Source organism: Pimephales promelas, chromosome 4 (assembly GCF_988280905.1).
Source record: "Pimephales promelas chromosome 4, fPimPro1.hap1.1, whole genome shotgun sequence".
Classification (NCBI taxonomy): Eukaryota; Metazoa; Chordata; class Actinopteri; order Cypriniformes; family Leuciscidae; genus Pimephales; species Pimephales promelas.
Window position 1 is genome coordinate 22,449,728 of NC_142772.1, and position 17,445 is coordinate 22,467,172.

General features: G+C 37.7%; 4 protein-coding genes across 4 annotated transcripts in view; 2 read left to right on the forward strand and 2 right to left on the reverse strand.

The window, feature by feature from the left end:
* Positions 1 to 3,169, reverse strand: part of adgrv1 (adhesion G protein-coupled receptor V1) — a 147,363-nt gene extending 144,194 nt beyond the window's left edge. Inside the window, exon 1 of the mRNA XM_039662332.2 lies at positions 2,881 to 3,169. The gene's annotated coding sequence lies outside the window, so the exon portion shown is untranslated. The remainder of the gene's footprint in view (positions 1 to 2,880) is intronic.
* A 4,861-nt stretch (positions 3,170 to 8,030) lies between these two features.
* lysmd3 (LysM, putative peptidoglycan-binding, domain containing 3) lies at positions 8,031 to 11,776 on the forward strand. The gene is made up of 3 exons (XM_039662497.2): positions 8,031 to 8,184; positions 9,069 to 9,341; positions 10,500 to 11,776. Exons 2-3 carry the CDS (start codon positions 9,075 to 9,077, stop codon positions 11,151 to 11,153), a joined length of 921 nt encoding a protein of 306 aa, XP_039518431.1. The 5' UTR covers positions 8,031 to 8,184; positions 9,069 to 9,074; the 3' UTR covers positions 11,154 to 11,776.
* Positions 11,777 to 11,839: 63 nt separating this feature from the next.
* polr3g (polymerase (RNA) III (DNA directed) polypeptide G) lies at positions 11,840 to 14,565 on the reverse strand. The gene is made up of 8 exons (XM_039662498.2): positions 14,491 to 14,565; positions 13,904 to 14,033; positions 13,592 to 13,721; positions 13,195 to 13,263; positions 13,063 to 13,122; positions 12,924 to 12,982; positions 12,670 to 12,798; positions 11,840 to 12,075 (listed from the first exon to the last, which is right to left on the reverse strand). The coding sequence occupies exons 2-8, from the start codon at positions 14,012 to 14,014 to the stop codon at positions 11,989 to 11,991; spliced, it is 645 nt and encodes a 214-aa protein (XP_039518432.1). The 5' UTR covers positions 14,015 to 14,033; positions 14,491 to 14,565; the 3' UTR covers positions 11,840 to 11,988.
* Positions 14,566 to 14,645: 80 nt separating this feature from the next.
* On the forward strand, positions 14,646 to 17,247 carry mblac2 (metallo-beta-lactamase domain containing 2). Its single transcript, XM_039661675.2, has 2 exons — positions 14,646 to 15,223; positions 16,728 to 17,247. Exons 1-2 carry the CDS (start codon positions 14,782 to 14,784, stop codon positions 17,111 to 17,113), a joined length of 828 nt encoding a protein of 275 aa, XP_039517609.1. The 5' UTR covers positions 14,646 to 14,781; the 3' UTR covers positions 17,114 to 17,247.
* Positions 17,248 to 17,445: the final 198 nt, after the last annotated feature.

The window sequence follows — 17,445 nt, forward strand, 5'->3', positions numbered from 1 at the left end:
AACTGTTTAACTCTGGGAGAGTGGTAAACTGAGCCTATTTCCAGAAAAAGTGGAGTATCCCTTTAAATGCATGTGGTTGAATGAATGAAGAGATTATAGATAGCATGGATCTGTGTGAGGAACACGCCAGACAGAGGGAAAGCTATATATTGCTTAGAGGTATGTGTGCAATGTAACATGTTCACTCAGCATAGATGTTTCTATTGATGCAAATAGCGTGTATGTATGACATATGTTCTGCAACGAGTTTTGTTACCTTACAAGGCAGTTGAAAGTCTCTCTGTGATGCATATAAGCATAATCTGACTACATGTATACTGACTCAGAGAAACACGGAAACACATAGACCTGGCATGAATACAACATCCTCTAAAAGTTTCTCTCCTGACATATAAAAATAAAGATTCTTCTTGGCAAGATAATTGGTGTCCGGTCCCGTGAATCAAATAGCAATGGGGAAAAGGCTTAATTCCAAGTATACAGTACTAATTGTAATTAATTAATTGTACTACTAAAACCTATAAAAAATGTAAACAGTGCCAACCTGTTTGAAATAAAACATGGTCTTAAAAAAATACACTCTACACAATTGTACTTTATGTTAGATAAACTGTCACATCATATGGAAGATTGTCAGTAAACAGACTCAGTGAAATACAAAGGGAGAGTGCAGTAGGCAAGAGCTATTGAAAAAAAAAAAAAAAAAAAAACACTAAAACATGTTTCTCTGCCACAACATAGAATTCTAACAATTCAAGTAATTCCCCATGAAGCATGTTTATATAGGCTTGTGTGTGTTTTTTTCTTTTGTTCCACCTGTCTCTTCACACTGGACCCTGTGTGGTCCGTTTCCTTGTGACATCAATCACAGTTCGCTCCGTCTGTGCTTCGCACATCTCGATGGATTTAGTGTTTATGTTACATCCTCTCTGTTTTCTCAACATGTAAGGCTCTATTTAAGGGGAGGTACAAAAACAGGGGCGACCACTGCAAACGTAACACCCAACCGTGAATCACATGCGCTGAATGATGCTCAACTGAAGCTGTATAAGGGGGGTGCAAGAAGATCATTCAATCCATTGAGTCACAGAGCATCTATTCAGTAGATAAAGGGTGCCCGCAATGAATTAAACACGAAACAGAATAAAACGGACTACCAAAGATGCCAGTTGATTCACTAAAACAGTTGAAGGACTGGATGAAACCATGTCGAATGTGTCCAGTTTACAATACGTATAGGCCTAATGGCCACTTTTTGATTACATTTAGATTACTTTTGATCAAGATTGTTTATCACATTGAATAATACTGAACAAAAACTGTTATAAAAATACAAAGAAAAAGAAAAAAAAATAGTCCATTCTTCGTTATCAACAACATGAAGTGCATTAAACATTGCCAGGGTTTCCTAAACGGGGGTTTGTGAGTTTAATGAAAAGCTAATAATTAAATAAATCATATAAAATGTAAAATAAATAGTTGTATAATAAGAAGAAATACTTAAATGACTTACTAATTTTAGAAAGGAACATTTCAAATGTGAAAAAAGGAATATTTGGGGAGAATCAGTAGCCTAAATAATGAATGACTCTCACCATTGTGTGAATAATCATGTAAATCAATAAAAAAGTGACTAGTCTATGAGTATCTTAACATGTAATATAATTACAATATAAGTATAATTTTCCATATTGCATGTAACAGTGACTATCCAGCAGCACTGCTTACAAGTAATGTTAATTAGAGTTATATTGGGGTTATATATGCATAGTCAGCTTATTGTCAATTGATATTAATTAAACAATTTCATTTCTTTATGTATTTGTTTTGTTATTTATGTATTTATTTATTGCCAAAATACACTCTAAAAAATGCTGGGCTGTTTTAACCCAATATTGGGTCAAATGTGGACAAACCAAAATGTTGGATTAAAATAATGCAATTTATAAATTTAACCCAACAGCTGGGTTTGTCCATATTTGTCCCAAAATTGGGGTTTGTGGGTTTAATGAAAAGCAACTATAGCCTAAAAGCTCATGTGAATAAATAATCCAGACATAACCAGATAAGATTACCTAAAAGTGTCATCTAGAAGATAATCTTGCAATTTCAGTAAATTCATGGGAAATCAGTACCTGATAACATTTCAGAATAATCAACCAAGTGTCATGGTGTCATGATAGTGTTACACGCAAAACTGCAGGGACCCTAAACTGAGAAGGGCCCCATGTTTAGCTTATATCAGATAAACTGATGTGCGTAAAGATGAGTGAGATCACCATTTGAGTTTTGGGTGACAGGGGGCTTTGCGAGCGTGTCCCATCTCAAAGCCCCTATGTGGGGAGGAGCCCCGCCGACTGTTGTTTTATCTCAATGGGAGCGGGAGGAAAGAGACACAAAGCGCGCTGAAGACCCTCACAGTAACCATGGAAGCGCAGGAGAATGGCCTCTCATCCACCAACGATGAATTGATTTAACGTTGAAATTGTTTATAACGATCATGTCTGATGTGTTTATTATTACGTGAGGAAGAACAAAACTACCCCAAAACTGTCAAAGATTGCCCCTGGAAGCGAGTAAAGTGATTAAATAGGAGTCCGTTCAGTAAATATGTGATACAGGCAAACTAACATATTCAACTGTTTAAACTCTTGATATTTAACGTGTCTGTCGTACTCATATGGAAAAGTTCGCTTATTAAACGACCAGGTTAAAAAGGGAAGACAAAACTGCAAACTTACAAATCAAATATTATAGCGCATCTTATGTATAGGCAACAACCGTAAAGCTGTGAAGCGCGTGTCGCATTTACCGGGCAATTTCACTAAATTGTTGCACGAAACAAAGTGACGGACATGCAATGTGATATAAATGACTTACCTAACACTTTGTTCTAACACTCCAAGGCAAATTACAAAAGATCCGGGGTAAATTGAACCGGTCAGCGCTGTGTCCGTCAATGGGATGATAAATACATCGTGCCAATCGCGCAGCGCTTCCACTGTTCCTGCACAGAAGTTGGTCTTGAACAGCTCAATTAGTTTTGGTAAGAGTGGGTTTTCGTGCAGGACGCTGGTTTGATTCTCCAGTCCATGCGAGATGAGTGTGGATGCGCTTGAATTTCGACATGCGCTGCCATGCAGTCCGTTTAAGCGCTTGTCCCGTCTGAACTAGTGGACATGGGTAGAGTCTTGTCTTGTCTGAGCAGGGATGTGCTAATCTCATTAACCTCTTTGCTTGAGAGATCGAGGGAACAGCTCCACCCAGCGATCTGTCTTCCTTGGGAGAAGAGGCTTATGGGGAGAATGGATGGCAAATTACGTTTCTAAAATCAACCTGTGGCGCACCGCTATTCCCAAAAACGATTAAAATCAGGTTTGATTTCATAAAGGCTGGAGTATTTAGACTGACTGAACTCTCAACCTCACAGAATGATTTCTGAAGGACCATTGGAGACTAATGGCTGCTAAGGAAATCAATTTTGCCATTACAGGATACACGTATTACATATTTTTTTTTTTATTTAAATACAAAAAAAAGAAAAGGAAAAAGTGATGTAAAATAGTAATAATAGCTTCTTCACAATGTTACTACTGTTTTACTATATTGTTTCATCAAATGCATGATTTCTGAAAAATCTGTCTCAGTGAGTTATATTTTAAAAACATAAAAAAACCCTCCAAACTTTAGACAATCATCACATAGCTCATAAATATGCTACATCGCTGGGGATCTACACAAAAACTGACATTTTAGGCCTCGCTCACACACACACACACACACACACACATGCAACATCATGCAGGGTAATGCACATGAGGCTATAATAATGCAATGAACAATAACTAAACAGAAATGTAATAAAATAATCTAATGATATCCTGTACACTAGTATGGACAAAGGTATTAAGACACACCTCTTAATTAGTAAATTCAGGTTTTTCAATAGCCATTGCCATAAATATGAAATCAAGCATCTAGCCATGTCACTGACATATTTGGGAATAAAAGTTTTGATCTGAAGAGCTCAGTGAATTCAAGCATATTACAGTAATAAGATGCCACATTTGCCAAGTCAGTTTGTGAAATTTCATCCCTGCTATATTCCATGGTCAACTGTAAGTGGTATTATTGGAAAGTGGAAGTGTTTGGGAACAACAGCAACTCGGCCACAGAGCTGTGTCACCATGCTCTGCTGATTCCATAGATGATGAGTTCAAAACTTCCACTGGCAGTAATAGCATCATAAAAATTGTGTGGCGGCGGGAGCTTATGGAATGGGTTTCCATGGCTGAGTAGCTGCATGCAAGCCTCACATCAGCAAGTACAATGCAAGCATTGGAGTCAGCCGTGTCATGCAGTCACTCGACTCTAGCAGTGGAAACGTGTTTGGCGTGTCTGGCAGTCTGGGAGAGTCTGAGTTTGGCAGATGCCAGGAGAACGTTACCTGTCTAATTGCATTGTGTCAACTGTAAAGTTTGGTGGAGGAGAGATAATGGCATGGAGCTGTTTTTCAAGGGTTGGGCTATTTCCAGTTAAGGGACATCTTGCATCCACAATTTGGACAAATACTATGCTTCCTACTTTTTGGGAACAGCTTGGGGAAGGCCCTTTTCTATCCCAGCATTACTGTCCCAGTGAATAAAGCAAGGTCCATAAAAACATGGTTGGATGAGTCTGGTGTATTCCCACAGAAACATGCCAACATCTTGTGGAAAGCCTTCCCAGAAGAGTGGAAGCATTGCTGCAAAGAGGGGACCAAGTCCATATTAATGTCTATTGATTTAGACTGCAATGTCCCAATACTTTTGTCCATATAGTGTATATATAATTGACTGCAATTAAGACGATTGTTCAGTCATGACATCAATTTGTTATGTAACTTGACAGGAAGTCAAATAACTTTTACATGAGGCTGGTATATTTCAGTGAGTCTGATCAAAAATTTGACAGTTGACAAGGAATAGGATATTAAATAAAACTTTCTGTATTACTTTCTGTACATTTTAAAGTTTGGTGTCGTTTAAAGCCCTTTGAAGGTGCACTGAAACTCTCTTTTGGACCTTGAACCGTTTGGTTCCCATTGAAGTCCATTATATGGAAAAAATCCTGGAATTTTTTCATCAAAAACCTTCATTTATTTTCGACTGAAGAAAGAAAGATGTGGACATCTTGGATGACATTTTTAAAGTGAACTACTCCTTTAAGTGTCTTTAGCTCAATAATGGCATTTTGAGTGCAAATATTACATTGTTTAAGATGTCTTTGTCACGACAACTTGACATGTGGTTGACTTTGACATTGGGTGTTATGAGGCCATCATGAATATTTTTCGTGACCTCAACTATAGTGGTACTAAAATTGCCTCATGACAGTCAATGTCAAAACCAACCACGTGACAGTTTAATGTAATGTTAACCAATGGTTTCTTAAGTTTGATAATTAATCTGCTATGTCGTGTTTATGACAGGTTGTGTTGTCTTAGTAATATCAAGTTGTCATGACAAAGACAGGTTTATGTCAAGGTGTCATATCATAAATACATCTCAAACAATGTCATATTTGCATTAAAAATGTCATAACTGAGCGAATGACACTTAATGACAGTTGTCAAAAATATGCATAAATCTTCCTTCATATTCATAACATATGTCATGTCATGATTATGAATGTGTCATATTAGTCTTATCCACACCCTTGTAAGTAAAGTGTTACCGAAAAAATCTTACTGCACATGCTTCAGTCACCACTTTGCTTGGCAACAGATAAAAGTGTTAGTGTATTGTTTAAAACTGCACAAAAGAGGAAAACATAATTTCATTACAATGAAGAACACTGGGGGGAAATGTGATCAATAACTCATGGCAACATATATTTTACATTAATGTAGTTTCACAGTCACACATAGACTTTCACAAGTCAAAGCAATTCATTACTACTCAAAGTTTAACAGTCGATATGACTGGGCAGTGATTTGGATTATAGGCCTACTTAATTTAATGCAACAACAATTATTTTACAGTGCGTTAGGATCATTTAAAGCTCATTTACCAGCAGTCAAGGTGTTGCTGCTCCTGCCTCTGGCTGTGGGTCTGAGGAAGAGCTGAACCCAAGAATGCCCTCCACAAAGCAGGTTCATATTCAACCCAAGGGCCAGCTCTTCTGCCTGGGTATAATGTGGGAGGTCCCACCACCACCTGTTTGTTTTTTCTTGTCTTTTTTCTCAGCCTTTTTCTTGGTTGCTTTTATAAACAGGCAAACATGTATTAACAGTGCCTTTTTAAAACAGATTATATATGAGTAGTACAAATTACCATTATGTAGAATAATGGGACTTCACTTTTACTTGTTCCCATGCTCTAGTAGTAGGTGGTGACTCTGACATTAACGAACAAAGTTACAAATTATTTAGAAATTATTAAAATCTAAAAATATATACTGTAATAAGTGATAAAAACATCTAACCTGGTCACTACAAACTTAATTCGTCTGCTATTTTTTTGCCAGCCCTCTCTCCTGGCTTTTGCACACTTTGAGGTGTTCCCTGGCGTTTTCAAATTCACCATATCCTTCAAGCAATAACTCTTGCTCTGCTGTGGTAAATAAATGAGTGCGCTATTTGGCCATGATGAGCAGCCAATAGCAGCGCTGCTGATCAATGTTTCTACTATCGACAAATATCCCCTTTTAAACCAGTGCATGCATGTGCAATTACCTCAGATAACTCAATACTAATCATAACCGGCAGGTGTATTCGAAGAACCTTAGCCGGATCATGATGCTGATATTATCTTGGATGTCTTGTTTGATCATGGATGTTTTAGCAACATACGAAGAGCGGGCCCCAGGCCTGGTGCTCTCTCATCCTTTACTGTCGTCACTTCCCCTTTTATGCTCCTGAAGCTCCGAGAAACTTGAAACACTCATTAACACTCACACCACAAGCATTGCACGCACCATTTTGGCCTCGTCCTGCTTGCCAGAGTCGCATTTTGTAATATTTGCATTGTTTGATTTTTCTAATATGGATTATTTAAAATGTATTATTATTTATTATCTGTCACTCGCCTTCTTTGCCTCACTGACATATTAGGGGCATTTCCTGTCATAAAAATCCTGGATGAGAAATAATACATTTCAAAAATAAAACAGCACAAATATTAAAATGTGACATTAAAAAGTGTAAAAGTCACTCATTTTTATAAAGTAACACTGTCCAAAAGTGACACCAGCGTCAGCGGGAAAGGTTAAAGTGAGAATTGACTTTTAACAGACCTCCCAAAGTGTGTGGTGGGTTTAGTGGGGGGTAATTAAGAATGAATGGGGGAAAGTCAAATGAGTGGAGACAATGCCTCCATCGCACTCTTGGTTATGGCTGGATATGGTTGGTTCGTTGGATAAATCCAACCTCTTGTTTTCGTGTGCATTCTCGAATCGGCCTGAATGAAGACAGGATGTTAATAGGAAGACTAATTAAAAAGTAAGTAAACAACTCAGCCAACCATAGATATCACCACTTAATGTCACATTAAAATCTAATTTGAAATAGCCTGAAAACATAATGACTGTGGGTTTTCTTTTTTAGTGAGAAATCAGTTTGGGGAAATTAAAGGTGTAGGCCTACATTTTTTGTGTCTGTGGCAACCTACAAGCCATGAAAATAAGTTGACTATATTGTTTAAAATGTCAGTAACATTAGTCAGTAACATTACCTTTAGTTATTTTGGAACAAAATGTAAAAACTTTTATTTATTTATTTATTTATTTGTTTATTTTAAAGATTTGGGCCTAGTTTGTGTAAAATACAAAATAGAACTGCAACAAGGTCTCTATTTTTATGTAATGTTTATAAAACAGAAATGATGTGTAACAGGGATATAAACTCACAAACATTTGATGTATAGAAAAATGTGAGAACTTTGCCTCCCCGTTTTAAAACACGACTGCAGTGCACACATGGAAACTACTAGATCGATGATAACAACAAAGCCTTCTGGACTGTTGATGATGTAATCGGGACATGGAGAGATATCGGTGATGTCAGTGCGTGCGTGCTCACGCTGCCTCGGTGTTGACGTGGCGTCTCTGTCTCCAGTAATCTAGCAGCAGAAGTAATGAGGCTCATAGAGGGAACTGGACAATGGCCTAATCACTAAAGTCAAGTGGACCATACTCGTTTCTCAGGTAAACCTCAGCAAAATGATAAACAGAAGCTTTGTTAGCACTGTCGTTTTATTATCTGAAATCTGGCTAGATAGTAAGTCACCGTTTGCTGAATTAAAGTTTGGTTAGCATCAATAGCACGAGATTATCGACCCTGTTTACTTATGAGGGTTTCAAGATATTAATTTACGTAATATTAATGTAGTGATATATGCGTACAGGAACTGCTATATTAATCTGTATTCCAATAGATTGTTTTCCAGATGGCGATATTGTAGTTGGTGTTTTGCTTAGCATTGGCTAAACTATGCTAACTGAGCTACTTAGCATCTACGTGTAAGTTATAACGTGACAATAAACCTTATTAAGTGGCTTTATTTGATAAACAACCATTTAGCTAGCGTTTATTTAATTTGAATAAACGCTGTTTGGCCAGGTGTCATTGTTTTTTTGTCTTGGATAAAATTGGCCTTGTCTTGTGAAGTCATGTTTACATGCTAAAGAAGATGTGTAACTAAGCTGCTATATAACTTAGCTAGTTGGTTAGTTAACGTTACCTGTGCGTGCCAGGCCACGTACGAAATAACGTACAGTTCACAGGAGACGGTTAATATTTCATCCTAAAATAGCTGGTCAACATCTGCCAAGGGTGAATTTTTAACTTATCAGCAGTGTTAGCTGTTGTACATAGCATAACTTTAGCACATTTTGTGTGCTTACAGTAATCTACTAGATATCCACCCAACACCCATATCTAAATTTCCCACACATCAACTATTTTTTTTTCTTATTTTATCTGCCACAGTAAAGGGAATACAATGATCTCATACGCATCAAACAGAGTACATTCTGTGATACACACCTGTTCAACAATAACATTCATTATCCTTTTGTTCTTTTCACAGTGAAAAATGACTGGAAGGAACCAGCACAATGGTTTTCAATTTGCAACCACAGTGCAGCCACCCACGAGTGGTTACATGTCCGCTTTTGGGAACAACTCAGAGACTGAATACTCGGAGGAAGATGGAGAGAGCTTTGAGCTGCGTTCCAGAGGCAGGGAAAGGCATCGCAGGCACAGCTCATCTACAGATCGCAAGGACGATATTGTATACTTGATAAGGGACATAAAAGAGGGAGATACGCTGATCAGTATTTCTCTGCAATATTTCTGTACTGTAAGTCAGGGTTTATTTATGCCCTTACCTTTTCTTCTTTCAGTATGTTTATAGTAAGGTCGCCATTATGATCAAAATTTATAGAAATATAATGCGTTCTATTTTACTTTTGTATTACTATACGTTTCTGTTTCTTATTGTAACAAATTCATCAGTTTAATTTTTTTTTTTTTTTACCACAATGTTAAATCAAAATGTCATAACTGGACACATTTCTCTCTCTTATTATGTATTATTATGTCTGACTTCTGTAATTATTTAGTTCGCTTAAACCTCTGCAAGTTTCGCTTGAATTTTCCTACACTTTTGTGACATCCGCATTTTACAAGCGAATCAACAACCAGTTGATGATGTCCAGACCCTTTTTCCAAGAATCTGTTATACTTGTAAACGCTGTACGTCACAAATGGGGGGAGAAAAAAAAGATCTAATGAAGCTACTTCTGTTTCATCACGACTTTAATAACCTTGTTTTAATGTCTATCTAAGGGTAATTAAGTGATTTAAAAAAAAAAAAAAAAAAGTTTATTAAGAACCAGATAGACGAAAGCGAAAATGATTATTCTGAAATCAGTAAGTCTGTTATTGGTGCAAAAGCATGTTAAACTTAAATGTAAAGTCTCAAAACAAACAATTTTACATGAGGCATGGTTCCTACTCTAAATTCTGATTAGATGAGTCACATTAGTTGCTAGTGTAAAATCTGTGTTTTAGTCACACCTAATCACGCAAGTTGAATTCTGTATTAAAGGGATAATCCATCGTTTTTCATATTAAACTATGTTTTTAAGTGCACGCACTGAGACGACAGAGGTATGCGTCAACTATGTAATTAAGTGCACGCACTGAGACAACAGAGGTATGCATCAACTCGTCTTAGTTAAGGGAATAGCATAGTTTAATATGAACAAAAAACGGTTGAGTATCCCTTTAATGACGCAAGTCGACACAGCTTTGCTGCTGTAAACAAAACTCTGTTGCACATTATACTCCATAATAACAACTTCTTACTAATCATATTTGGGACACATCCAGCTCTGGATTTTTACATTACTCCATGGTTCATAGATGTTCCGACATATACAAAATGTAATGCAGTTTTGCCTCCTAATAGCTGCCCAAATGCGCTTTACTGATTTTTCTTCTTGTTCGTTCTCAGGTTGCAGACATAAAGCGGGCCAACAATCTTCTAACTGAGCAGGACTTCTTTGCGCTGCGGTCAATAAGGATCCCTGTGAGAAAGTTCAGCTCATTCACAGAAACTCACACTACCGCTCCCCACAAAAGCAGCTCACCCTGCAGCACTCGCAGAATCACAGAAATACAGATTTCTGGAGCTCCCTTGGACTCTTCGTCCTCTAACTCATCTGTGGACAGCGTGGAGTGCTTCCTGCAGGAGAAAGACAAGGACATTCAACTTCTCGTCAAGTCATCTGCCCCTTCCAGGAACGGCCTGAACGAGGTGGTGTCCTCACTGGAGCAGCCGCTGTTGGGAGACCCCGAGCGCAGACCGGCCCATAAGAAAGACCCGTACTATGGGGCTGACTGGGGAATGAGATGGTGGACCGCAGTGGCCATCATGTTGGTCGTGGGCATTATTACACCTGTTTTTTACCTGTTGTACTATGAAGTTTTGATGAAAGCAGATGTAAGCCACCACACTACCATAGACTCTATCAGGCCCGGACCAACACAGCCAGCCGTCGCTGAGCCTCTTGGGTTACCACGGGCCAATGCTGCCTCTCACCAAGACTCTCACCTACAGCCTGCTATTGAACAGCAACATTTTGTGAAGCACAAAAAGGAAACGTAAAGGAGCACTTGGATCACCAGGAAATTAATTTGAAGGCATTTATGGATGGCTTAAGCGAAATCACGTTTTAAAAATGAAGTTGAACTGAAACGTGAAAGGATCAAGTAATCAAGAAATGATTCCAATCCTATCGGCATATTTCCTTGATGCATTTTGCACAGTTAAATGCTGGTTTTGTTGGTTGTCTGTCACTCATGAGCCAGTGTATAGCTCTGTACCTCTATTAAGCTCGTTCGCCTTGACGGCAAACATGATACATTAAGACATTTGCTGCCACTGTCTTGTTGTCAGGGAAATAAACACATTAATTTATTTTAGGAAGTGTAGTATCCAGATTCAGTATTGCAACTGATGGTAATAAAGTTGCTGGTTTTAATTTTTAAACTTGCTTGTAAAGAAAAACAAAACTTAAAATGGAACCATAACGACTTCCTGGTTTACTTCTAGCAAGAGCACAGGGGTGATTTGTAAAATATTCTCGCATGTGCTCGATTCAATTCAAGTAGCAGAGATGTAAAGATTTCTATGAAACATGGAGTTCAGTGATTGACTTTTGAACAGTACGTGCCTTTATCTTGTAGACTGTAGATGTGGGTTGAAAATAAAGGAATTCTATTTTAGTATCTAAATCTCCGAATTATTTTTTAGCATTTTAATATGATCGACATTTGGCTTAATACCAGTTTAGTAATTTATATAATTCAGTGAATCGAATTTTTATACCTATAGGAAGACATGAATTGTAACTAAATGTGTGCTTCTATATGTATTATTGACACACTTTAGTTATCTTGTTGTATCATAGACTTTTTAATGACTGATAGCTTTTTTATTGCTAGTAAGTGGCTTCATCCATGTTTTCATCACTTCCTCCGCCGTATTCATCACCGTCTTCAAAGTAGTTCGATATGTAGTCGTTTTCCTGCGGAAAAAGTCCCATCACGCTTTTACTACTCTGGAATTTAGTTGAACATTCATTATTTGTTATTCAAACAAGAACATTATGTAGGAAAATGCTCTGTGCTTTCAAAACAGTAGCACCAAAATGGTTTTAAGTAACTAAAACCATGTTAGATCTATCAAGCAGGCACTTGGGTGTTCACTTTACTGTTGATGACATGTTTTAGGTGAAATGCATGCAGCCATAAGCTCCATCAACAGCATCTATTGAATGTTGCCGATTACCACAGAATGAGAAGTAAACAACTATATGGTGCATAGAACAAGCATATTAACAAATACATCAAAAATAACTGTTTTATTTTATAAACTGATTGACAAGACAAAAAATATCCATGCCCAAAGAAATTTTCCATTTAAAAAGCAGATAGCTTTGCATGGACAAATTTGGTAGTGATATCATCTCACACTCTCATTCTTAAGCAATATGTAAGTGTTAAAGTTAAAATAAAGTTTGAAAAAAAAAACCAAATCTATGGTAATGAACAACATGCTACAGATGCTGTCGATGACGATTTATTTAATCTAGAATATTGGTATTGGTAAGATCTTTTACCTCTTCAAGCTCTTCTTCGTCATATTCTCCTTCAATTTCTTCTTCATCCTCCTCTTCCTCACCATCTTTCTTCTTTCCCTTCTCCTCACCCTCCTCATCTGATTTGACATCCCCCTTCTTCTCAAGTTCCTGAAAAACAAGCACAAGTGAAACAACAGCTCAATCCAAATATACTGTAAACGTTTGCAGCGAACCAAGATAGAAAATGTGAATAGTGCAGCAGTTTTTTTGTGATGAATATAGCATGAACTCACATCCAGTTTGCTCAGCATTTCCTTCTTGTCCTTGCTTGAGATCTTTGTGGATTTCTTATCTGTACACATTCAAGTTGTTTATAGGTCATCCAAAAATTGCAGTTTCTTTAAAGAGGGATTTTGCATTTCTTAAAATTACCTATTTTCTTCTTAATTATCTTCTTCTGTGGCTTCAGCTCTTTCGGAAGTCTGCTCCAGTCTACAAATCAAGCCAATTATTTATCTGAAATCAGCTAATTTAAATTTTAATCATACGGGATTCTTGCAATACCTGGTGTCCAATCGCCTGCTTCAATTTTTTTGATTTCTTTTGTGTATTTTTCCTTGTACCTCTCCACATCTGTGAATTATACTGGTGAGCAGAGCACACTGGCAAACACTTTAAAACAGTAGATTAATTTAACCTCTAAACATTTCTTACTTGAATTGACATATTAAAATAATGTAAATAATAACATTCAAGGTTAAAATATCCCTAATCAGTTATAGTATTTCACTTAAACATGGTTACATAGATTTAATATCTTAAGGTCAGTGATAGCCTGTATTGATATTGCCCCCAGTGCTCATCTACTTTTACAATATGATTATCTTAGAAATCATAAGACACCTAGTAGAAAGCATTAGGCATTATATGTTACTAAAATTAAATAAAGGCTACCACTCACCTCCCTTTCCTGTGTGGGGTTTTATGTTAAAAGGGAGGTCTTTCATTCGTCCTCTCATCTCTTGTTTCAATGCTCTCATATAGTCTTCATCTTCTCCAGCTTTCAAAGGCCCTGGTTTATATTCAATTTGCTGTAAAAGATACAGTAATGTCATAGGTAGTGAGTGTAATGTCTCGGAAACATCTAAAAAAAAAAAAAAGCTAAAGGCAGTATTTTCTGGATAATGTTCTAATCTTACTGAAGCACATTTTAAAGTTCAGTGGAAAACAATACACATTTAAGAAGAAAACTTAAAGTTTTAGAATAACTCACTGGGAAGATTGGAGTCGGCCCTCTCTGGGTTTCAGGCATGGACCCTCTGGTGAGGCCCAGAGCCTCAACGTTGAAGGTGAATGCTGCTATTCCTCTGCCCTTTCCTGCCATTCTGGTCAGTCAAATATTCCTTAAAAAAAGTTTGGATGAACGAAACAATTTAATAATTTACATAATTCGCGTTGTAATTTTAAAAGGATTGCGCCGCGATAGGTCACGTGACTCGTGAGAACCAATGGTGTTCGGCTTCAATGACGTTAAACAAACCTTTTTTTTTTTTTTTTACAGTTTATGGCTATAACGCCGAAGGAAGATTATCTTTTAAACATTTAAAAATCAGTCTGTTTATTACACAAAACTATCATATGACTTCAGGAAAGTTGGAATATTATCGTACGGGACTTTGTTGTGCTTTTGGAGCAATGCATATAAATGAGGATCCACTTTAATTGTTTGGACAGGTGTTTCCCTTTATGCAAGAAGTAAACAGCAATGTTGAAACAGCATGTGGGTGAGTAAATGATGACAATGCACTATTTCCAAACCTGCACCACAGGCGGTCGCATTGCAGGAGGGCAATTGCTTACCTTGTTCAGCATTTAGACGAATATAAATGAGTATCTGAAGGCAAAAGCGCACTTGCTTTATATAATGAATATGCATCATTTGGGTGGTGCCTATTTCCGCATTGACCAATAGTATTCCGACTCTCCAGCGCGTCACATCTTTACGCTCGGTGACGTGCTGCTCTTGCGGAACAGGGTGTCAGCGTCTTTTCTGAGGCTGAAGCTGAAGCAGCTAGATTTAAACCAAAATTATAGGTCAACAATCGTACATTTATCCTCATATGCAATAATAACCTCTTGAATGTATTGGAGATGTCTGTGACTGACTGGTACGCGCATAAGTCGCTGGAAAATGGCGTGTTTTGGATCCAGGAGCGTTTTTATGAATCGGGGAACAGGGCGAATATCTGGCTCATACGTGGGTCTCATCAGGACGTCGTCATAGATACCGGACTGGGTTTACGGAGTCTGCCTGAATACATCTACAGTAAAGGGCTGCTAGGGGACGATCCCAAGCGCAAGAACCCCCTGTTAGCCATCGGCACGCATGTGCATTTTGATCATTCGGGCGGGCTGCATCAGTTTCAACAGGTGGGCGTGCACAAGGCGGAGGTGGATGCTCTGGCTAACGGTGACAACTTTGAGACCGTGACATGGTTATCTGACCGCGAGATTGTGGAGGATCCCGCGCCTGGTTGGCGAGCAAGCCAGTATAGAGTGACTGCTGTTACGCCAACCCATATATTACAAGAAGGTGGGGTATTATACTGTTGTGCTAAATTCCCCCCCCCCCCCCACCCCTCTCTCTCTCTCTCTCTCTCTCTCTGCATTATTTAACTAATTTTGGTTCATGCCTAATCTAACGTTACTCCAAAACAGTAGTAAAATGCACTGCATTGTATGACTTCATTCTTGGCAACCTTGCTTAATATCTTTGAAGATCTTGAGAAAGATCGAAACAAATCAGATCTTGATCACCAGAGACATGTCAGTGGTTAGTGAAAACCAAGCTCACTGTCTAATGTGGCTTTATAATTTCCCTGATGGTGGAGATACACCATCATAGTGGACCATTGGCAGAATCAGAGTAAAGCTCAGAATAAACCACACATGATTGATATGACCTCATCCCCCATTATTCTCAGAATGGATGTGAGTTGCACTGACTGCATATGAATATATGTTTTTTCAGTGAACAAACTATTCTTTCACCTCACAAGTATATCCTCAGACGTGGAGGTGACATAGACTTAAAGTCTAGAGTCCTTAGAGCTAGAGTCCTGGTTCGAATTGTCCTGGGAAAAACTAGGTGTGATTTTTAGGCCTCTTGAGTCTGAAAATCATGCAAAATGTCTATAGTCAGTATTGCATTGCATCATATGCATCTATTTATTTATTTATTAGTGATTTCTTTTTTTTTTTTTTTGCTGCATAAATAAGCTTTCCATTGATCTATGGTTTGTCAGGATATGACAATATTTGGCTGAGATGCAACTATTGAAAATGTGGAATCTGAGGATGCAAAAAAAAAAATCGAAACATTGAGAAAATCCCCCTTAAAGTTGTCCATTGTGTTCACGATTGTGCTGCATTCACTCACAAAAATATATATTTTTAATACATTTATAAAATATCTTCATAGAACATGATCTTTACTTAATATTCTATAATGATTTTTGGTATAAAGAAAAATCTATAATTTTGACCCATACATTGTATTGTTGGCTATTGCCACAAATATATCCGTGCGACTTGTGACTGGCTTTGTGCTCCAGGGTCACATATATAGTTGGCTGGAAATATTTAATCAGTTAGAAATTGCTCTTTGTGAGTGCATAATCACTAAACATATATCATTATGCAATAATTTACTTTAAAAGTAATGAAAAGTCAGTACAGAAAAGTTTTGAATTATTCCTGAATTATTTATGATAAATAGACCATGTGCCTTTATGTTTGTGGATGTTTAGAAGCATACCTTATTCAGATATTCACCAGTATATCCAATAGACACAAATACTTTCTCTAAAACTTTTATAAGGGTATTATTAAAACCTTTTAACTAAAATGTAAATGCTGTAGTAATAATAGACTAAAGCTTACTTATTCATAACATATGTTACATAAATCTCTCTCTTTTTCATAACTTGTGCATCAGTCAATACAGCTTCTGCTGTGTCAGTGCTGCAATGCAGTGACAATATCCAGTTCCCACATTCCACATTTCCTTCCTTTCTTCCTTCTCGTTGTGTTCCCAGGCGACGTTATCAACCTTGGGGACCGGCAACTTTCTGTTCTCCACATGCCGGGCCATTCCAGAGGAAGCATTTGTCTCCATGACAAGGAGAACAAGATGCTGTTCAGTGGAGACGTGGTCTATGATGGTTCCATGATTGATTGGCTTCCCTACAGCAGGATCAGCGACTACATTCGTAGCTGCGAAAGGCTGGTTGAGATGGTCGATAAAGATGAGATTGACCTGGTCATGCCTGGCCATTTTAACACTTTCGGGAGCAAACGGCTACACCGGTTAGCCTCCAATTACATGGCTAGTGCCGGCACCTGCCACAGAGCCTCCACCTGCGTGGTGAAGTCTATCGCCAGCCTGGCACTTCGAGCCTCCAACTCAAGAAGTGCCTGCTAATAGTTATGATTCAGACTACTATGCAACAACATATGTCATTGCAGACCTCAACATAAAGCATAGTGAAAACACTGAGTAATACAGTGTGCTAATGATATAGGTACAGTTTAATAACTGTATCTGTGTTGATCATGGTTCATAATAATGAGGGAAATATGCTGCAAAATATCCATCAAAGCATCAAATAGAGCAGTCATTGTCATATTTTTAAAGGTGCTGTGTGTAATTTTCCCAGTAATAGCCCAGCTTAATATGTCTAGACCTCTATTAGACTACTTAAAAAACACTAAAAGTGTTAATCACTGTGGATACTTGGCATTTTTAGCAGCCCG